Source organism: Hyaena hyaena, unplaced genomic scaffold (genome assembly GCF_003009895.1).
Source record: "Hyaena hyaena isolate Hyena2069 unplaced genomic scaffold, ASM300989v1 scaffold_115, whole genome shotgun sequence".
Taxonomy (NCBI): domain Eukaryota; kingdom Metazoa; phylum Chordata; class Mammalia; order Carnivora; family Hyaenidae; genus Hyaena; species Hyaena hyaena.
In genome coordinates, this window is record NW_024080747.1 from 913,887 (window position 1) to 937,407 (window position 23,521).

A 23,521-nucleotide genomic window follows, 5' to 3' on the forward strand; every position below is an offset into this window, starting at 1 on the left:
GTTATGTTCAGAAGTGAATTTTCTCCAAGAAATTAAAACCTGATACTGTTTTACAATTTGAATTAACTCCATTGATGATGAGTGAATAACCATCAAAGGCAGCCCTCAAATATTATGAATCAATTCACTGACTACGTGTAAAACATGTTGAGATTCTTATATACATTTTTGAAATTTATATCCTTTTTTTGTTTTTCTCAAATGAAGCCTTTTTCACTAGGATAATTATTCTCTTCTACCTCCAAAAAAAAGAATTCTAATTTTAAACAGGTATTATTAAATCCCACTGAAATAGGCTTCATGCAGATGTATTTGTTAAAACATCCCTTTATTGACTGTGCACAGTTATTAACAATTCACATTTCACTTTATCTACTGAGTGGAAGAGCATTTATTCTTTCATTAAAAAGTTAAGCCCTTAGGGCAGCAGCAGGAATGCAGAGCCTTCCTATAAACTGCACTGTCCAGTGTGAATGTGAAATGCTTCCATATTAATACAAAAGGGAAAAATAAATAAAACAGACTTCTTCCACCCTCCATCATCCTCATGCTGCCATACACTCCTCTCATTTTATAAAATGCCCACAGGTAAACCATTCCCACATCAGTACTGCCACCAGTTGGAAAAGCAAGGTCACATTTATTGGCCACCACCTAGTCTAGAACGTTGGTAGGGTGTGTGAAAAGCCATGATCGTGTCTGCAGGAAGATGCCATCTGGACAGAGAGGGTGGAGGATCATAAACCTTGCTGCTCAAGTTTCTGGAGCTGCTTTTCAAGTTTTGAGATGTCTACTCGATGCATCATCAGAAACTGGCCATTCAAATGAAAGACGGGGATGTCAAATTTATACCTTTCATACCAAGCAGAGTTTTCTGGAAGTGTGATGTCCACCTCCTGTAAAACAAACTGAAACAGAGACAGACTAAAGCTCTGAATTTTGGAGACCACAGAATGATACAACAGCCACAGTGTCAACCTGATGCCCAGACTCGCTCTCACGTGGAGGGTTTTGCTGTGGTCTGTTTGAGGTCCCACGTGATCTCATGTTCCTGATTTCCACATCTTAATTGATTTCATTATATTCCTTAATTCTCTGTTTGGCTATTTTTCTGTCACACCTATTAACATTCAGCATCAGGTCACCACTCCATTTCCAGTGAAATAAAATATATCCCAACCGGGAAGCTGAGAATCAAGACAGATGTGCCTTGCATGTGAGAACACGAAAGGTGTCATGGTTTGCTACAGGAAAACACTTCCATAGAAATGAAAGAGTAAGATAAAAGGAATGGGGACCAAAGTTTAAAGAAAGTATAAACATTGCACCTCCTCGTTAGCTTTGATTCATATTAAGAGAGTAAGAAAACCAGCACTGCTCAGAGGAAATCACTTTGGGGTAATGAGTTTGGTAGAAATTAGCACTGAAATCTCTCTCTGAAGAGTAGAAAGAAAATTTAAATGAAAAATCATTTAATCTCTTCCTAAAGAAAGGGTCCAGGCAGACACTCTGTACTACCTACACTATCCATCCCATATACATAAAGCCACACTCTGTTAGGCAGGTGTCCCCTGCTTTTTGAAAGTTTGCATCAGGCCACTTGGCTGTTATGAAAGACCTACATTAGTACCCATTTTGCTAACTGAGAAAACCAATCAGAATGGGACTTTTGCTTTCATGAAAGAAGGTGAAAAGTGAAAACAGTGTTCAGTGTTTGGCCATTCTAGAGCCATGGCGCACTGTGAGCAGCGGGAGTGGCACCGCCAAGCTCCTTCCCTGAGAACCTGTGTGCAGCATCTCAACATCCAGTCCCTAGAGCTTTGAACTGTGTCTGTGAGCATCTGTGCCTTAGCTTGGCTTATTCTGTGCATCCATTAGCAAGATGTGTCCTGAAGTATCAGGAAAGCCTGAGAGAGGTTATTTTTTGGGTCTCGGAATGCTAAAAAATTTTTCTACATAAATTAATGTTAATTGCTCCTTTGCTTTCAACCACTTCGGCTTATGAAGATTGGATAGGAATGCTCTACTTTCAGATAGCGGAGGGGAAAACCGGTGTTACCCTGTTTTTATAAGGCTCCAGAACTTCCTTGGCTTCATCACAAAGGGGACATGGATCCTACAGGAAGGAAAAAATAAAGCCATTAAATCCAAAGAATGACATGTAGCCTGACAAAAACCACAAGAAGCAGATTATGCTTATTTTGAAGGATTTTTTTTACCAGGTTAATTATACTGTTTTATTTCCAAAGCAAAACATTGCCATAGAATCCTATAAATAGCTAGAGTTTCATGGTAAATGGGCTGTCAGCACTTTTTTAGTGGTTTTGATTTTTCACGATAAATAAATCTACCTATACATAAAGGTATACACATATATACTAAAGTTAGATGCTTATATCTGTTACACATGTATGTGTGTATACATTATATACACCTATGTACGTATCACATATACATGGATAACACAGTAAGCATCTAGATTTAGCATATACGTGTATATACACAGACACACCATAAATTTAGATGCTTATATTTTTTTTGTTACTAGCTTTATCTAAATCATATTGGGGAAGATTATCTTTCATTGACTCCAGTCCGAGGGCTTTGTCCTTCCTGTGTCAGGAGCACTTTTCTGGCCTGGCTGACATCACCAGAACAGCCGAGCGTCTGAGTCACCTGCCTGACTTTCCTAATCAGTCCACAGGAATAAACTCATTGAGATGGAGTTAGATAGTGATTGCCCCACCTTCAAAAAGGGAGAAATCTCTATTTACTTCGAGTCATGTCTGTACCAGCTCTATTTAATGGTTTGCCTGTTTTCTCATGACAAGCGTCAGCAATAAGCTTCCCAGGTTGATTCTATACCCGAGGAGCACACAGGTTTTAGTGCCTGTTGTTTGTATTCTTTAACCACCTAGTGGGGAAATCTATTGAGAATGCTATGGATCTCTGGCAGATTTCAGAATCTTCTCAGCCCTAGACTCTGTGAACAGTGACTAGCTATAGGTTCTCTTGCATGAGCTCAAAATAGACTCACCGATGCTTATATAAAACCTGCTTTTTAACATGACAGGAAGAGGTGAGCTGTTATATAAAAGAAAGGCCCCTCCTCCAGCTTCACTCCCAGCGTGTTTTAAAATAAGGACCCAGATCCTCAAAAGGCAGTTTTTCTTCAGAACGGTCTTTCTGGCCCTAACTTCCTGCTTCAGAGAATTAGGTCCATCATTTATTATGAGCATTATCAATAAACAGATTGTGAAAAGTCTGTTATGTTTCAAGATAATCATGTTGAAATTTTCTGAGAAAGTTACAAATTTTTTTTTACATTTATTTATTTTGAGAGAGAACAACAGAGTGCACAAGCTTGCATGAGTGGGGGAAGGGGAGAGAGAGAGGGAGAAAGAGAAATCCAGGCAGGCTCTGTGCTATAAATGCAGAGCCTGATGTGGGGCTTGATCCCACAAACCATGAGACCATGACCTGAACCGAAATCAAGATTCAGATGCTTAATCAACTGAGCCACCCAGGCACCCCCAACAGAGGATTTTATTTATTTTCTTTTTAAAGTTTATTTATTTATTTTGAGAGAGCAAGAATGCAAGTTGGGTAGGGGCAGAGAGAAAGGGAAAGAGAGAGAATCCCAAGCAGGATTCATGCTATCGCAGAGCCCGAGGTGGGGCTTGAACTCATGAACCATGAGATCAAGACCTAAGCCGAAGTCGGATGCTCAACCTAGCCAGCCAGGTGCCCCCCAACCAAGGATTTTAAGAGCAAATGCAAAACAGGAACAAGCTAAACTACAGAAGGACCAACTATAGCAACGTTTTGCTTTTATAGTAAAAAACTTCGGTAGAACCTAGATCATGTTTTCTGTTTTTGTAAATATGGAGGTCTGTGCAAATTATCATGTGTTTATGTATTTTTATGAGGAAAGGTTCATCAGATCTTAAAGAGGCCTATGAACTGAAAAAGACCAGTGGTCTGGACCATTCAAACATTTTTCTCTAGGATTTCCATGGCACCAAACGAGCACTTATTCACTCTGTCCCTGAAACAGATGGACATTTGTTCGGTTGGCCGTCCCACTAGCCTTTCTTGTATCACAGGAATTCTGTGATTCTACCTCACAGAGGCCACTCTCAGCAGTTGCTGACTCCATCCCTGAACAAAAAGAGTGGAACACGACAGGCTGAGTCCGTCAGCGTATCCTATCCCTCTTCCCTATTGACTTGAGGGTGAGTCCATCAGTGCATCCTGTCCCTCCTCTCTGTGAATGGCTCAGGGATTGGCCAATCTTATTACATGCCTAATGACTCAAATCAAGGATTCAATACAAATTTTAAGCTAAATGGAAGATTAGTGTGTTTCTTTTCTTTTGCAAATGTTTTTGGCTAACTTGGCTGTTGTTCAAACTGACAAATAATGCAGAATTGTTAGGCTGACTGAGCACCATTAACCTTCAGGGATTATTTTATTTTTGCAGTTAATTCTCATACACATTTCTCGTCTGTAGACACAGATGAAATATTTTTATTCCATATTTTCCAACAATGCAATGTATACTTATGGATATGAAGAGTATTATAGATAAACTAGCCTCACCAAGAAAATCAGTTTTATTATTTTACTTAATTTTGAGAGACAGAGTATGAGTGGAGGAGAGGCAGAAAGAGAAGGAGACACAGAATCTGAAGCAGGCTCCAGGCTCTGAGCAAACGTTCAGCACAGAGCCTGATGCAGGGCTCCAACTCATGAGATTATGACCTGAGCTGAAGTCGGATGCTTAACCGACTGAGTCACCTAGGCGCCCCAAGAAAATCAGTTTTAAAAATGACTTAAACTTTGATCTGACAGCCATCAGATATTTGTACGTTGCTAAAATGCCTGAAATCTGAAAAACCTAATAAACAAGAGAGCTTTTTTGCTTGAATCGGGACTATTATTCACTAAAGTTAAGTCTATCACCCTGTACTTTATTTCTTTCCTTGATTATAGGTCACACAAAGAAATGTTAACTAGCAAAAGGAAATTCAGTAATGTTTGTATTATAAATTTCAGGGGGGGAAAAAGCTCTTAAAAATTTAAACAGTGATGGCTTCAAACTAGTGTTAGGGATAAGAAAACAAGCAATGTCAATCCTTGTTACTAGTGGCTTTGGTATTTGCAGAGTTGCCTGTTACTGCAACTTACTTGTGGTACTTCTGCAGTCATTCACAGATATCTGAGGACTTGCACAGAGAAGGGAAAAACTTGAGTTACCCAAAGTGTACATTCCCAGCTGAGGTCAAACAAGACAATGATCTGCCTCTTGTTTCAGATCTCCTATTGTCACCAAGTAGCCTTTTCATGATCTACTGATGGCCATGCTTTTTGCATGTTTGTGCTTTTTGTTGATTTTGCTATCTAGAACCGTCCCCCCACACACTGCTGAAGTGCTTTCTAGTGTTTCTAAGCACAAGAAGGCTGTGATGTGCCTTACAGAGAAAATACTGTGTTAGATAAACTTTGTTCAGGCATCAGATACGGAGCCCTTGGCCATGCATTTGCTAATGAATCAACAATATATACTAAGTGTCTTTAAACAGAAACATATGTTAAACAAGGTTATGTATCAATCAGTTGACCAAAACATTGTGGCCAGAAGCTCACAGGAATTGAACCTGTATTTCCCCTGGTAGCAACAGTTTAGTGTTTGCTAATTCAGTGTTTGTGGTGACTTTATAGAACAGAACTACCACAAATGATAATAATTAACTGTATTTCTAAGTGACATATTTATAAACCCCATCTATTCTGATAGTTCTTTCTTCTGATGTAGGGATCAAATGACTATTAAATATATTAGTTTCCTAACTGGAAATGGTGAGACAGTGAGGTATCTGGGTAGAAAAGAGGGTATGCTGATAGTATGGAGCCTGCTTGGGATTCTCTCTCTCTCTCTCTCTCTCTCTCTCTCTGTGTCAATCTCTCTCTCTCTCCCCCTCTCTCTCTCTTCCCCCTCCCTCTCCACCTCTCCCTCTGCCCGCCTGCTCGCACATGCACACTTTCTCTCTCTCAAAATAAACAAATGATTAAAAGAAAAGAAAAGAGAGTAGTGCTGTTGTAAGTGGATCTGAAAAAATGGAGGAGCAGGTGTGAGGAAAGTTTATTCCATTGCTTTTCTTCCAACTTTTCTCCTTTCTTAAATGTACAACTCTCTTCATCCAACATTATAATACTTTTTTGTTTTTGAGGTAGTCATTTTACTTTTTCACTCTGTACCTTTGTAAATAAGGTCAGCACAGGCAGAACAGTCTTAGAGGCAGAACGATTTCTCAAGAGGAGTCGAAAGGAGTATTTGGCAAGTTGCGTGCTATTTCCTTGAAACCAGAGCATCTTAACTCTGCCAAAAGAAAAGAAGACCAGTAAACTTATGTGCCCTAGATTTTGCTGTTTATAATATGAACAGTAAGCTGCAGGCCTCTGATGGAATTTAAAGACTTGAGAACTTCTTGGAGTCCAGGAGTGTCAGAGGCCCAGATGTCTGGCACATCTCCACGATGCCTCAATATCCACTGTATTCCAAACGAAACAGAATTGAAATGGGAAAATATCCATATTTATGGTTGAGCTGTGTGCCCCATCACTTGGTGTCTCCAAGCAAACTGCATGGGTTTGTTAATTTGAATACAAAATTAAATTTCACCTGCAGACTGTGCCGGCATCCTGATGATTCCCTAAAATGGGGAGGCTTCCTGAGATGGTTTTTATTTGCAGACATAGCTTATCTTATAGGCAAGCATTCAAAGACACACAGCCACCTTCATGGGAAAGGAAACAGTAATTAAGCAGCACAAATCCCCAAATGAAGGTTAAGGCTGTCTTTTAGGAGATCCATGCTCCCCTCTGCCACAAAAGATAGGGAAGCACAGAACAGTATGAAGAGGAGCAGAGGGGAGAATTAAGAATTCGGTCAAGTTGACTTCTCAGCAACAAAGATCTACTCAGCTCCTTCAGTATTTTAAAAGGAGTCTGCCATCATTTTTAAAAGCCTACATAAATGTACTGGTGTTACTACTGGCAATACTCCAATATGAACAGCTTGGTAATAGCATGTCAAACACAAGGCTTTGAAGCTCCCCCATTTTGCTACTATTCTCCACATAAGACAGCCTACTTATTCCTAGTTATTCTACTGAGCCCCTAGTTTTGTCCTTAAAACTGCAAAATACGGTAATTTCACTTTTAAAACACAGATGCACAGTTGACTTTATCATGAATCAATATTCTCAAGATGAATTCATTCCTGGGATCTCCATTTCTCAACTTTGCTTTACTCTCTCTCTCCAACTTCACCTTACGTTCCCCTCTCTTATCTTGGCAAGCTGCAGCCACAAAGATTCTCTTTTGTTCCTTGAATACCCAAAGGCCATTTCTTCATCAGCATCTCTGGACTCAAAGTCCTTCTGCAGGAAAAGCTCTAAAGTAGCTTCTCATCTGGCATGGGTCATGCCTTAGTGACTACCTTACCAAGTCTGGCTAGCCCACCACACTGCCTCACTACAGTTTTTGGTTTTTTTTAATGTTTATTCATTTCCTGAGACAGAGAGAGACAGAGAGACAAAGAGAGAGAGAGGGATGGAGAGAGAGAGAGAGAGACAGAGACAGAGTGCAAGCTGGGGAGGGGCAGAGAGAGAGAAGGAGACACAGAATCTAAAGCAGGCTCCAGGCTCTGAGCTGTCAGCACAGAGCCTGACATGGGGCTCGAACTTATGAACTGTGAGATCATGACCTGAGCCAAACGCTTAAGTGACTAAGCCACCTGAGTGCCCCAGTTTTCTTTCATCTTTTACTGCCTTAAACTATTTATTTTCCTCTGTGTCCCTTCTACTACAATGTGAGTTCCATAGGGGCAGGTGCTTGTTCACCCCACTGTCCCCAAGCATCTGTAATTAGCTCGGTACATAGTAGGTGTTCCTATATTTGATCAAATATTTACAGTACTGGAGTGAGCCTTTCTCCACCTCTTTAGTCTCACTTCTAACCCTGATCAGGCATTCAGTGTGCACAGTGGTCACTAATTGAGCAGATCACATGTCACAACTAAAGACTAGTGTTCTTCAGGCTGCCCACAAGAATATGGGCACTACAGATGGTCCCAACCCCTTCACTGCCAACTCAGATCTCTGCCTACTCTGCTCCGCAGAGCACGACTCTATTAATTATGTGCTAATCTCTACTGCTGACTAGGCTTCTTGGTGTAAGATTAGTCTTAAATTCATTTCAAATAGAATGATAGGATTTTGGAGAAGAATATCATCCCATATCAAACTAATATAAAGACCAGAGGACAAAAAGATTGGATTCTGATCTGTGAAAACAATAACCTTTCCTTCACTCTTAAACTGGTAGCCTTCCACTTTTCCCTGGATCTCCCGGCTACGTGAGTGACCTCCGTAATGCTTAAGAGAAAATGTGATGAGCACTGTGCAAGGATCTGCTACCCAGCATTATTCCAAGATGGAAAGTGGATCTAAACAAGTTCACAGGATGCTACCCTCACCAAGTGTTAAGGCCTGGCATACACATTTTCCATAAATTCAGCAGAATCTACAACTCCAGTAGGTAAATGTGATTGGAAACAACAACTTCCAAGCATGGATTTGTCTACACAGGACATAAATCGGGGGGGGGGGGGGGGGGGGGGGGGGGGGAGGGGGAGGTAGCTGTTAGCCATGTTTACTCTAGGAACAGTTTCTCCCTCGTTGGTTTTGAGAAGGCCCTCTACCCACAGTGACACATCTTCCTGTGGAATGGAATTTAAAAAGCTGAGCTGAGCTATTATGAAGGAGAGAGGAAACACAAAATTTGTTTTGTTAAAGACAGAATGACAGATCTCAGAAATGAGAAGGATCAGGCCTCCTGTGTCAGTGACCTAAGACTATCACCAGGACAGTGAACTGTACCTACATGCTTCTTGTGGAGGGTTTAAGATTTATGGAAATCTGGCTGGTACGAAAGAGAGAGTTTACTGCTTTTACCTAGCTGAGTCGAGGTGTTAAGGCTTTAAAAAAATTCACATTCACAGTGGAAATCTGCTTCAGTATTTCCAACACGACAGAACACAGCATGTGGTCTTGGTTGCACCCAAGACAAATAAAACCTGTCACAGTAAACAGAGATGCTGTTCATTCCAGATTTGCTGAAATATTTGTTCACCAAACCCAGAGAGCCCAGTCTTCAGTGATGCTGCAACCATTCTGTTCAAAACTCATTCTCTTTCGGGGCGCCTGGGTGGCTCAGTCGGTTGAGTGTCCGACTTCGGCTCAGGTCATGATCTCACAGTTCGTGGGTTCGAGCCCTGTGTTGGGCTCTGTGCTGACAGCTCAGAGCCTGGAGCCTGTTTCCGATTCTTTCCGATTCTGTGTCTCCCTCTCTGACCCTCCCCTGCTCACGCTGTCTCTCTCTCTCTCAGAAATAAAATTTTTTAAAAAAATTTGTTCTCTTTCCACTGTCTGTCTCCATCTCTAACTTTTCTCATGTACTTAATCACTTAAACATGGCATATTTGTTTGCTGGGAAATGCCTTAGCATTATGTCCTTTTAACTACCTGCATATCTTCCAAATGTCCAAAGGCACATGTATTTGACCACATTGTTAAATTAACTTTTTTTCTTTATATGCGCTGTATGAGAATATTAGAGTATGATATTAACAAAGTTCCCTATACTTGTCCTAGACAGAAATAATAGATCTTAAGGCCGAACTTCTGAACACTGGAATCCACTTAGTTCTAGAAATAAATGCAAATTGATATACTCCAATCGGAACTCTATAATACTCTTCCTAGAATATTTTACTCACTCTGTAAACCCTAATACTCTTGCTGTCAATGTCACACTCACTGAATCATGGCTTCTTGAAGTAAAATCTTAATACAGGCTACTCTGTCAATGTGACATTTTCATTAGCTCTATTATTTTTGAACAGTATCTCAGCATTATAAAAAAATACTGTGAAAGGCAGTCTCCATCTGTTGGCTCATGACTGGGAAAGGACAGCACCTTTTTGATTATGTCATTGAATTTAGTCATGAAACTTGTGTCCTTACTACACACAGGCACAATTTTATCCTTTGTATTTTATTACATGCCTCTGTGATATGAGCAAAACGAGCTGTGTTCATAATATCAAAGAAGCACAATTGGGTCACCTTTGTCACAGACCAGAAAAAAAAAAAAAAAAGTAAAAGGCATAAGACTGGATTTAGAATGTGCCTAAAACAAATTCCACAGCCTAACAATAAAGAGGGTGACTCCTGCTGTTTCAAGTCCACTGCTGCTCAGAGGCGTGGATCACCCTGAAAGAGAAAGGGAATGCCAGCTTTTCAAAAAACTGAGGCTGACTCCAGTGGTCTTTTTGGCAGAATCAAATACAACATGGGGGAGGGCTGATTGGACCCATTCAGTCCTCCTTGAAGCAGGATAAGGAAGATAACTTAACTTTATAGCATTTTCCCTATGAGGCACTCAAGAGCATACTATTAAAGCAACTGATTACAGTGCAGAAAGAAGCCAGGGCCATTTGAGCCTTTATTAAGGATTATTCATTTCTTGCATGAGATGCTGCCCAGACCAGGGCTGTGTATCACTTATGTGGGGTCCCTGGATTCTTCAAACACTGCATGTGTCTGATTAGAAGGGACAACATTGTTCTCACTTGAGTAGAGAGACTGACCTTCACTGACCAGAATTTTTATTTCGTACAAAGAATCCTTTTGGCACAGCCAAATCTCCATGCTCACATGATCCCTCATCAGCAGGCTGCAGTGTTAGTTCATGTGCAAAATGGAAAAGTCTGTCTAAGCCCAGGTACTGCCTTGGTTATTAACAGGTAATGCTGGAGCTTCTTCGCAAGAGTATAATGTAAATTTAATGCTGAGCTGACATTAACCAAACACGATTACAGCAGCTCTTGCTGAACGTGTGTTCCACAAGGAGGGGCTCAGGGCTTCCATTTAGTCATTTCTGCCATAGGAGAGGCTAATTCCTCATTTCGCATTCATCACCACCTGAGTAAAACATTCCTATTTTTACCCGAATAACTAGAAACACACGCGTGTACGCACCCATGCATGCGCGTGCACACACGCGTACCACACACCTCTACTGGGAACAAAAGCCCGTCATTTCAGATTACTGAAAGTTTATATAATGAGATGCGTTTGCTCTGAGGGGACCCATGTGGGTCACTGGGCTCGACCTGGGAAACAGGGCCACATGTTGCCTCACCAGCACTCCTCTGTGTCACCTGTGTCAAAACCTCCTTCTCTCCCAAACAAGTGGGAGCCCAGCCTGGGATCTTGGGTGACAAGGACGGGCAGCATAAAGGGATGCAACTGAAGCTGAACATGGAGCAGATACTGTGAGGCATCAAGCCCAAGGGGGGAAGCAGGGCTAGAATGAGGCTACAGAATAGAGGCAGAGAGTGGGGCCCTCCGTCACTGACACGGGTGGGGCCGCAGGTGCTCAGCTCCGCAGCCTCTGCAGTCAGAGTGCCCGGCCAGGGGAACTGCCTATGACGTGGAGCCAGCTGAGGCAAGATGTCGCGATAAAGGTCTGAGCTGGCCACCTGCCCGTGGGCCCACTTGTACATGGCATCACGTGGAGCTCCCTTCTTCTCTTCTTTTTTTGAATTGTGGTACAATGAACATTTTATTAGTTTCAGGCATACAAACTAATGATTCGCTATGTGTTCTCTACTGTGAAACGACCAGCACAGCTCCTTTCTGACCATGCAGTAGGACTGCTGATTCGAGCCCACACGGCATATGAAACCATCCGTTATCCCCAGACCCGGGGAACAAGAAGCGGCCTCTCACACCACATGTCCGCCTCCCTTCCTGCAGCTTCTTTTTCCAGATTTCACTGCCAACAGCTTCACCACACGGGGGGCCAGAGAAGCCAGTAGAAAATCAGTCCCAGAAAGGAATGACTGGTCACATGAGTGCCTAGAGACAAAACCCCATTTTTTCCTCTTCAAATTACTACCATGACTGTGGGATTTCCGGGTATCTGGATGTCTCCATCCCACGGTCTATACTCAGTGGTGCTATGTTAATTTGCATTCAGCACACTGTTCTGGCTTTAACTGTCTGAAGTGTGGGACCTGCCAGTACAGTAAGATGACAACTGCACGGAAGGTATTTACACCCACCACTTAGTACAAGCGTTGTGTCCCCGTATCCTACCTCCTTCAAATTCTCAGGAAAAGTAAGGCTTGTTTTCTTCATCCTACTTGGTTTAGCCCATTTTTTCCCCTCCAAGTAAAACTCTTACATGGCAGAGTCACCTCCACACACTAGATACAAGCAAAGAGAATAAAAGAGGGATATACTTCAGTGGATTCAGGAGAAGGGAGTTAAATTCTCAAACAGTATAAATACAGAAGGGATTACAACCGGGACATATAATGGCCACCTCTAAATGCGGTGAGGGAAAAGAAGAGAAGAGTACTGTGGGCTGAGATCAGAGGTGGCTTCACTAGAGAGGGTCCTAAATCATCTAGGATTTGGATACGTACACAAAAGGGGAAACATCCCGAAGCTGGGGTTAGACACAAAGGCACTGTGATACGAATGTCATGGCCTCTTTGATGCGAGCCACTGAAGGGTTTTAAACGAGACGGTGATGTGATAAAAGCAGTGTTTGGAAGAGTGATCTAACAGCAGCTTGCAGACAGACAGCAGAGGAAAGGAGGACAGACAGAGGCGAGAAAGAGTTAGAGGTCATTTGTGACAGCTTGGGTGTGGGAGGAGAGTCATTCATTTATTCAACAATTATATGACGTTTTCCATATGATACATGCTATTATAGGCTGGGTTCAGTGGTGACCAGGAAAGCAAGGTACCTGCCTTCATGGCATCCATATTCCAGTGATGCTGGAGTCAAACAATATCTGATAGTGACAAGTAGAAGAAAGAGAATAAGACAAGGTGATGTGATGGTAATTAAGGCAGGTCCCTGATGTAAGTATTCTGAGCCGGGGTCGGTTTTGCTGAGACTAAAGGCTGAGAAGGTGCAAAAATCTGAAGGAGACATACTTTGGAGAGAGGAATACTAAGTGCAATGGCTTTGAGGACAGCCTCGGCGTACTGGAAGAAACAAATAGGAGTGTGCGGCTGAAGCAGGGTAAACAAGGGAGGGGACAGGGCTCAAAAAAAGTCTGTGGGGTCGGATCACCTATGTCCTCAGGCGCTATTTTAAAGTTTTAATTACAATTAGATTTAGAAGAAAGAAGTGACATGATCTTATATACATTTCTAAAAGATCACTTTAGCTGCTGTGTAAAGAATGGATGGGGGTTGGGGGTCAGGGACCCCATTAGGGGGCCTCTGCAGAAGTCAAGGTAAGAAAGGATGGTAAGAGAAGGACAGAAATTGGGCCAACAGAACTTGGCAATGAGTTGGATATGAGGACTTAGATGATGGTACAGACAGTTCCAGTTTTGGCCTTGAGCCTCTGGTGGGTGGCAAGCCATTTACTAAAATAAGGAAAAGTGATGCAGGTACAGATTGAGGAGTATATGGGACTGACACCTCTGTTAGGGACAAGTTGGAGTTCATGGAAACAGTCACCATCTAGGTTTGGTATTCAGGAGAGAAGCCAGGACTGAAGAAAAAAATTTGGGATTCTGTCACTTATGGGACTGTTTTTACACCTATGGCAACGGATGAGATCATCTGTTTAAATAATCTAGAAATTAGATTATTTGAATGATACAGAAAAAGAAGGGGGCCCAGGACAGACTTCTGAGGCAGTCCAACATGCAGAAGTTGTGAAGAGGAGGAGCCAGCAAAGGCAGCAGAAGGAAAGGCTGGGGAGTTACAAGGGTACCCAGAGAAGTGTGTCCTCACAGAGGCCAAGGGGAGAAAGTGCTTCCTGAATGAGAACAGGTGTAGTGAAAGAAATCTGCCACAAATCAGATGGGATGGGTCTGATGTTGCTCCAAAGCAGTGAAATCTTCCAACCAAGGCCTACCCCTAAGATGAACTACCTGTCTAGTTTTTGCCTAAAATAACATCTTAACTAAAAGTGGATATTTCTGGTGAGGACGGAGGCAGTGGTTTGGAGAAGAGTGAAGGAAAACACTAATTGGGTAGCTTCAAAAGAGATAATAAATGTAAAAAACCTTTGTATAAATTATAAAACAGAATAGAGAAATCAGCCTTAAGTTTATTACTAAAATAATACTAAAAGGTATTGTTACCAAAAATTATGATGCTGTTTCTATTGACTAAAATGTGCTTTTACTGGCCTCAATAGGAAGATTTAAACTTCTACTATAGCAGTCTCAGAAACAGGAAATTGCAAAACTGAAAAAACATTTCAGAAATAGCTGAAAACTTTAGACTGTGGATGTTACTTAAATAGGAATTTCTAAGGCAGGATATCGCTGATTGAACCAACATATTTATCTTCTACTCAGGTCACAAAGCTCAGGTAGGTGAGACTGGATTTCTTTCTCGAGCTCTTAGCTTCCTCAGGTTTCAGAAAATTACAGAATAGGGCACTGAAATGTAGTTTTTGAGAAGTTGAGGTTTCCCCTTGATAGGTTTTAGACCAAGGCCAGTTCCTTTCCAGTTGCTTTTCCTGATACTTGCCATTATGTTTTCAAAGGTTAAAAAATTCAGCTATTTTTAACCAGTGATGTGCTCAGTGCACATACATCAGACAAGCTGCTTGGAAACGGCAAAGTTAGATTTTTATTGATCATCTTTCAAGACGAAATCTGTTCCAAAGTAATTTTGAATATTTTAGGACAAAATACACGTAAATAACACAGCTCCCACTAAATCATCAGCACAAATGGGTTACTTCCTCATTTAAAGTTTCAAATATCACTCTTCATAGAGAGTTTCAGCTGGAATTCTGCATGTTTGAATTCCTGGGTGCATTTCCGGGTGAGGATTTCATAAATATAAATCCTGAAGACAGACAACTGTCTTAGCTCTGAGATGCTGGGCAATTCCTCATCTGTTTAAGCTTCAGATTCATCAGCTGTACAACATAAATGCGACCCCTTGTCCTGTTATCTCATTTATAGAGACAGAGAAACTGTGCCCACAGGCTGTGATATCAAATGTCCTACTGATCAGAGAAGAGGCATCACACACTGAAGAAAGGGCATGGCAATAGCCTGGGGCTTTGAAAGGCCCCAAACAAAGAAGCTAGAGTAGTTTTCAACTAGACCATTTAAAGAGGACCATAATTCCCACAGAGATCCAGGGAGAAGTGTAAAGGCGCTTGCTCACTGCACACTGGCTTCTCCAGCTCCTCAATCATAACCAAGAAGCCTTGGCATTGGAAAAGACCCAGCAGAGGAGGTGACATTAGTGCTGCCAGCCACTCATTTTGCAACTGTTTGAGCAGCTGAGATGGAAAAGTGCCTCCAAAGAGGCAGAATGTATTTTTCTCTCTTACTAATTGACACATTTAAAAAGTAATTTTTAATGACAGACCCTCGTCATCTCTGCACTCTTCTCCCCATCCAGAAGCACCCTTGTGTTTGCCTCGCAAGCTGACAAATGTGAGGCAGAAGGGGAGAGGAATCTTTCATGTGAACAAGAGTTTGTTTTAGAATCCCTGGACCTTAGCAGACACACTTTCCAGATCATTGCTTTTAGAGGAGTCTGCTTGGTAATGGGGTTGGTGCACATGAAAATGTCGGGGAAGGGTTTGCAGAGAAACATTCAGCTGAGAAAATCAAAACAAAGATGCTAATCAGAAACAGCAGTGTACTGTTACTATACATTCCCCCTAGCACCCAGAAGTCCAGAGGGGATTCTGGACTAATTCGTGTTAACACAATAGGGCTAGCACACACTGTACCCCTCCTCTCCTCCGAAAGACACTGAGTCAGCGTCTGGCCCGGAGCCAGAGAGGCATACTCTGAATTCAGAGTGTGCAACAATGTTCAGTACAATTACGACATAATGGCTGCAAAGCTGTTCCTGAAAGCCAAGAAAACCTGAATAATGTGGTTGGGTTATACCATACATGAGGGCTTAATAGAGTTTAAAAACCAATTTGAAAATTCCTTCATTCCATAAAGATGGCATTAAGATGAGGGCACAATCATTCTAGGATGGGAACAAAGTGCATAAGGACTTATGCTGACTCCTTTCCACATTATCCTTCTTAACCAAAACGACCCATTTCCCCTTGAAGGTATCTGTGATATTTAAGGCTGACCCAGAAAGAAGGCAATTTCAGTAAAGTATCTTAGTTTTATTGTACCCAGCTAATAACGACAGTTTCCTTACTATTTACAAAGCACACACTCCCATTTCCAAAAACAACTATTTGCAATTCAAAATCCATCCATCCAGGCAATGTCTTCCATTCATCACTAATACTACACCATTTCCAATTCACCTTGCCAAAGAGGCAAAGTTATCCTCATGACCACACAAGACCTGAAAAGACGTTTCATTCATTTTTAGCCATTTTGTAGCAAGTGACTTTGGAAACTCTGACTTACTAAATCCAGCATTTTCTTGGACTTGAGATTCTGACAATACCTAGACCTCATTCTGGATGTTGGGATCAGTGTACCCACAAGGTCCTGCTCCCACAACCCTCAGTTACAGAAGAGTCTACAATCCTCTGACTCCTACTCTGTGACAACATCTATCATGGGATTATCTTCATATTTTGGAACTGAGAGGTGACTTTGAAGATCCCCTTGCTTTATGGATAAAGAAACTAATGTTTAACTGAAGCCTTTCACACTGCTTTCTTCGGTTCATTTCTCGATGCTTTCTTCCTTGAACAATGGCTTATTTTTATACATAATGAGACCAACACAGAATTTTCAGAACTTGAAGGGATCTCCAAGTTCAACCTCCTTTCTTCCAAAGGAAAAAAAAAAAAAAAGAACCCCAAAACCTCAGAAAGCTTTATACATAAATCCTCCAACTATAGCAAATAACAGATACCTCATTTTGTTTAAGCCTTAATTTAAGGATGGAGAGTGAGGAAAGGCTCAGCTTCAGACAGCAGAATTCTTTTATTATAAGAATGAGGTTCTGGTCTCTAAATCTAAGAAGATTAACTTCACTTTTGAACCTGGAGAAACTGAGCTGAACTTAGATCTCCTTCCCCCCCCAGTCTTAGGTCCTAGGCTGCCTCAACTGACTGAATTTCTATTAAGTAACAGTATCCTTCCTCTTGGCTGACTGGAAGAACTACGTATATTAAAAAGTAAAGAGTAAAAAAAAAAAATATTTAAAAATAAGAAAATAAATAAAAAGTAAAGAGTTAAAAATCAAATCATTGAACCTCATATCCTTCCTCCTGACTAAACTAGAAGCCATTTCCCCAAGATTTCATGATTAATACAAAAAAGTACAGGAAAAAGTACAGGAACAAAGAAAGGAAGTTCGTGTGTTTCCAGAAGTAACATTCTGGTTTCTGCGGCAATCCCCTGGGCAACAGAAGGGAGCAGTGTATCCCACACGCCTGCCCCATTACCACACAAAAAGCAGTCAACTTGCAACTCCTTGGGAACGTAAGCAAAGTAGAAAAGATGATTGTGGCTTTCTTTCTGTGTTTCTTGGGTAAACTAGCCTTAAAATAATGACCATACATAGATCCTCTATCCTTAAGGCAGGACAAAACGAAGATATTAGTGCCCTAGGTAAGCTAGCAATTTAGTATCCCTTCAAAAGGACACTCTTCAAATATTTGCTCAAGGGGTCTTTGGGTGAGGAGCATGGCAGGCTGGATGGAGAGTGTAGACAGGGCTCTTGGAGCCTTTCAGCTTGCATCCCCATTCAACACAACCAAGGCCCCGCAGCTAAACAGGTCCTATCTCCCTGGAAAGCAGTTTGGTGACCACATAGACATAGAGATTCTCAAATACGCACTTCCCTACTCCAAGCTGTTCATCAAAGCATTAGTATCTGCAGTATTTACAAGTGCATCTAGTAATCTCTTGAAAGATTACTGTTTTATATCCCTTTCTCTACCTGTTGCGTTCCCAATGATGTTATAGATCCAACCTCTCTTCAGGGACACTGTCTTTTCATTTCTAAAGCATGTACTGAGTGTTTGTAGCGTGTCAGGCACTAAAAATATGAGTGCCAAGATACCTTCTTTGCCTTTAAGGACCTCACACCTTGGGCAGAAGAAAGATTTACAAAATACAATACTGCAGTGATGATGCCTATAGTAGTAAAACGGTTGTTACTAGAGACTCTTGGTGAGATGCTCTGAAATCCTGGGAGATGGATACTTTGTTACAAAGTAAAGGTATTTTGAGTTTGCTCTGGAAACCCCATCTTTGGTAAGGATTAGAACTCCAGTTTCTTGTAACTGGGATGTTAGAGATGTGGGACAATTATCTATGAGAGACATAGCCAAGACATCACATTTTGCATATTCTTTCTCAAATGATTTTGTCCCTTGAACTTGCTATGGGGACAGACCAAGGAAGCTTGCCTAGTCCCGCTACCTGTGTGGATCCCTGAATCCAGATGGTTTCTTCCCTTCAAAATAATTGCAAACGAGATTAAAACTGCATGCAGGAACTATCCCAGCTGGCTTTTGGCTTCCTCTGACGTACACTCCTTGAATAAAGCAATGGCGAAATTAGATTTAAAATAAGGAACATAAAAATCCTTATTATTTGTACCATATTACCTCAAGGTCTTGCTGCGTGTGAAACTGGCATTAGAGTAACTGAATGCATCAGCCAGCTAGACTATGCACATGTTATGAAATACAAAAACTTTAAAAATAAAAAATAACTTATTTTGAAGGCATATCTCCACATTGCCTCTGGGTACTTAAAGGTACAACAAAGCCAGGCATCTGGAATAAACTAGAAGTACCATTTAATAAATTCCCAAGTTGGAAAATCCTCATTTCTATACCTTCCCCGCCATCCATCCATCCAAGTAAAACCGCATAGCAACGTTTTCCTCTAATGAAAGAGACAAAAAAAAAAAAAATAAATAAAAACTGATTCTTCCTCAGCAAATGACTACTACTGACCACAGCAAACATGAAGAAAGGAAATCTGGGGAGCATGCCTGTCTAAAGCACCAGTGCCAGCAATCCTAATTTTTACCACAAGACCCTTCTGGTTCCAGGCAATTCTTCAGCAGAACAGAACCCAGGTTATTAGGCTATCACATTTTGCACAGTAGCAGGATTTAGTCCTGCCTTACCCTGGAATTACTATAATCACTCAGTATTTCCAGGGGACACCTCTCTTTCCAAGTGTTTTAAATCTCAATGTATACAACTCCAAATAAAGAGCAAGGAGCTTCATATGCACATTCATAAGTTATTTCTCATAAAACTACTAAATGAGAAGACTGTGGCCTGTAATAGCTACCTCAACTTGTATAGCACCACGCACACTGAGACATGGCTCCAGTATGTCTTAACTAGTTGCTGCTTAACCAGGGCAATGTGTAGTTAAAAGAGCCCTGCTAAATGTTGGGAAGTGCTAGAAATAGAAAGTGTTGGGGGGTTAACAGGTCCTAGACACTATTCCTATTCTGGAGGAGCTTATAGCTTGGGGTCAAGTTGGGCCACACTGTATGTATGTATGTGTGAATATATATATTATATATATAATATATATTACATTATATTACATTATAATTAATATATACATATATATTTTAAATTTAATTTTATTCTTTAAAAAGTTTTTAAATGTTTATTTATTTTTGGGAGACAGAGAGACAGAGTGTAAGCAGGGAGAGGGCAGAGACAGAGGGAGACACAGATTCTGAAGCAGGTTCCAGGCTCCAAGCTGTCAGCAAAGAGCCTGACACAGGGCTGGAACCCACGAAACGTGCAATCATGACCAGAGCCAAAGTCAGAGGCTTAACCAACTGAGCCACCCAGGCAACTCATATATATATATATATTTAAGTGGTCTACAATATAAAGTACTATATGAAACACTTTGTATTAAGAAACAAGAATAAAATTCATCCAGGGAAAAACCTTGTTAAAGACAGCATTAGAAAACAGGCACTTGCCTATTCATGTTAGTGATTTCACTGGGACTTCTTTACCTCTGGACCTATTAAAAAACTGTATGAGATACAATTGGGTGGCTCAGTTCCTTGAGCATAAGACTTGATTTTGGTTAAGATATGATCTCACAGTTGTACGACCGGGGTCCCCTCTCCCCCACTCCCACCCCCAGGGTATACAGCCTGTTTAGGATTCTCTCCTCCCTCCCTCTCCCTCAAAAAACAAAAAATCGTATCTGGTGGTATTCATCAGGGGTGACCGACAAGGCTAAGTATTTGTTGAGAATTACACAATCTCTGATTTATTCTCCCATTGTTCACCTCCCAGGGGACAGCTTTTGCCAGTAAAGCTGAGAGGCCCAAAAAGCCCTGGGGCTCACAACATTGCCTACTGCACCTTTCAACCTTTTTACCCTCAATTAAAGGTCAACGTGGCTGCTCAAAAATATTTATTTAAAAAGGCAGTCATCTCAGCAGGCTGCCAATTGAGATTATATTACCAGTTCACTGAATTCACTTAAACCCGGGACTGGGCATCTGTGAAAAACTGGAAAGAGAGTGAAGCTGAGATGTTTTCTGCTCTCTCTAAAAAGCTGCCTTTTCCCGCTCGTTATTTTGTTGACTTCCCAGAGCGTCATCGCGCGCGCGCGCCCACACACACACACACACACACACACACACACACACACACACACACACGCACGCACGCACGCACGCATACGCGCGCGCACAAGCCAATAATCTCCCCTGGAGAGGCTCGTGCATTTACGGCTCCGGTTTAATTAAAATCCCCCTAATAACAATCGAAATCGGCAGCGTGTGGCACAGCAAAGGGCTCGCGTGCCCCGCCTCCGTCCCGCGCGCGTGCGGGCTCCGGGCGGGGACGTGAGCGCCCACCTGCAGCAGCTCGGCCACCCGCACCCACCTGAGCCGCCCGCCGCCTACTTCGCCGCTTCCGCTTCGCGCCAGGCACTTCCGCCCCAGCCGGCCCGGCGCCCGCCCCCTGCCCTGCGTTTCCGCCCCGGCCTGCAGCCCCTCGGATTTCACGCTTCCACCTCGGGTACCTCTTCTGAGGCTTATCGCCGCGGCTCGGCTGTTTCGCTGTTTCGCGGGAAAAGAGACAGGCAAAAACCAAGGTCAAACTGTGAAAAACACATAGACAGACAAAACAGAAAAAGGCCACGGAAGAGTGACCCAGTCTGTTTGGGAACCATTTAAGGCAACTTTTTGAAAGGCTATTTTGACTCATGCTTGGCGTTTGTTCACTCATTCATTTAATGTTTACTGCCTTCCTCCCGTGGGTCCTGGCCGACCTAGGTTATGGGGAACAAGATGGTGGATGAAACTGGCAGCTGTACCTTTCTCAAATTTAAAGTTACGTAAGCAAGTCAGACATTTAGGAAATTATTCTTTACATAGGCCATGCGTTCAGTGAGCTAAATACATTGACAGGGAAGGAATGTGCACCTATGAAAAGCCGGAAGTGACTACTTGAAGTAGATTTTAGCCAGGGACCCGTGAAGCGCCACATTGGGCAGGGGCAGAGCTCTCCTTGGGCAGGGTGGCACTGGAGGGAGCCGGGAACGGGCAGTGCACCAAAGACTGACTAGTATGGCTGAGGTGTAGAGGGAGTGCGGAGACAGGTGAAAACTGGCTGCATAGGGTAGGCAGGAACCAGGCCATGCATAGGGCCTTTCTTTCAGTTTCGTGCTAAGGACAGCTGGAGGAATTTCTGTTTCACCCTGTTTTTGTTTGTGTGTGGGAAGGGAGTTGAACTGACTGCCTTTCCCTACGAAAGCCTCACTCATCTTTTGGAAGGAGATGAGAAGAGACTGGGGTAGTTGAGAACAGAGCACAGACTGGAAAGACGGGAGGCCCCTACATAGTCCAGTGCTGAGGCCAGGCACTTGATTGGTGGTAATCTAAATAGTGAGAAAATGAAATGAGTAATGCTCAAAGCCAACATTGATTGCTCACATCAGCTTTACACTCGTTAACTTGTTTAAGCTTGAGAACCATCCTTTTAAGCCTTATTGGGACAATTTTGCAGGTGAAAAAATAATAACTTGCCCTAATTCTCAGAGGGTCGACGTGGGATTCCATCTCATCCTGTCATGCCAGTAACCATGAGCTTCCCGCTATACAGGCAATATGGATTTAGTGATTAAAAAAAAGAAAAAAAACAAACAAACCAAGGTTGGGAGTGCAACCCCTAAACAAACCACACTGATGATGTGGTATTGTTGGAGGACACGTCTAGAAAGTAGAGTTTCCAAGTTTTTGCTTTATCACTCCAGCATTTGCTGATAGCAAAAGACGGCAATTTGTGACTGTCAATAGACTACTTATGATTATTTTTGAGTTGATACACTCTGATAAGACCTAATCCATCCCTTTCCCTTTCCAGGGGAAGAAATATCCTCAATCTACAAAGTACACTCTACCACACAGTTGCTGAGACAATATTTTTAAAGAAGTTATCTTGAGTCTAGTTATAAACACCTTGGTGGAACATGCATAACTCGCATTTTGTAGAGTGACAGAAAAGCTTCCTAGGAGTGCAACTCCAAATCAGCTTCCATATCACATTTCTTATTGGAAAACAAAATGAGTTGGATTTATGAAACCAGATTTCACACACTGCAGGAAAAGTATGACTTCACCAAAGGCCAACAGCAAAGTCTTATGGCATTCACTATGGGTAAATTTCTGTAAGGAGCCAAAAATACACAAAAATCTTCAGAAGTTGTTCAGGTAATGGCACAAAGTATGGTACCTCCACATGATTGTTTTGGTTGAGGGTGCAGGTTCTATGAAATGGCTGAGAACTCACTGTACTCCAGGCCCAGTCATTTCAGGAATGCTTGACTGAATGCCACAAACCCAAGGGACAAGCTTTGCCTCTAGACACAGGGAAAACAGTGCTCAGCATTTGAGCTGTGCCTGGGGAAAAGTCTGGAGTCAGGTTGGGAAAAGTTAGAAATGAAACTTCAGTCTCCAAAGTTAGAAATGAAAACTGCCAAAGCAAAATGAAACAACATTCATTTATTTATTTTTTTAATGTTTTTTATTTATTTCTAGGAGAGAGAGAGACAGCGTGAGCAGGGGAGGGTCAGAGAGAGAGGGAATCACAGACTGAAACAGGCTCCAGGCTCTGAGCTGGCAGTCAGCACAGAGACCAACGCGGGGCTCGAACCCACGAACCGCGAGATCATGACCTAAGCAAAAGTCGGACGCTTAACTGACTAAGCTACCCAGGCGCCCCTAATGTTTTATTTATTTCTGAGAGAGAGAGAGAGAGAGAGAGAGAGAGAGAGAGAGAGAGAGAGCAGGAGAGAGCCAGAGAGAGGGAGACACAGAATCTGAAACAGGCTCCAGGCTCTGAGCTGGGTGTCAGCACAGAGCCTGACGCGAGGCTCTAACCCACGAACTGTGAGCTCATGACCTGAGCCGAAGTCGGACTCTTAACCAACTGAGCCACC

The 23,521-nt window shown here is 42.2% G+C and overlaps 1 protein-coding gene across 3 annotated transcripts; it reads right to left on the minus strand.

The window, feature by feature from the left end:
- Nucleotides 1-314: 314 nt before the first annotated feature.
- CUNH5orf63 (chromosome unknown C5orf63 homolog) lies at nt 315-21,008 on the minus strand. Of its 3 annotated transcripts, none has more exons than XM_039236704.1 (4): nt 20,965-21,008; nt 6,262-6,382; nt 2,060-2,116; nt 315-896 (listed from the first exon to the last, which is right to left on the minus strand). In XM_039236704.1, the coding sequence occupies exons 2-4, from the start codon at nt 6,373-6,375 to the stop codon at nt 738-740; spliced, it is 330 nt and encodes a 109-aa protein (XP_039092635.1). In that variant the 5' UTR covers nt 6,376-6,382; nt 20,965-21,008; the 3' UTR covers nt 315-737. The 3 variants fall into 3 exon arrangements, with proteins under 3 accessions (XP_039092635.1, XP_039092632.1, XP_039092633.1); XM_039236701.1 differs by having other exon boundaries at nt 315-908; XM_039236702.1 differs by lacking the exon at nt 20,965-21,008 and adding an exon at nt 12,231-12,283 and having other exon boundaries at nt 315-908.
- Nucleotides 21,009-23,521: the final 2,513 nt, after the last annotated feature.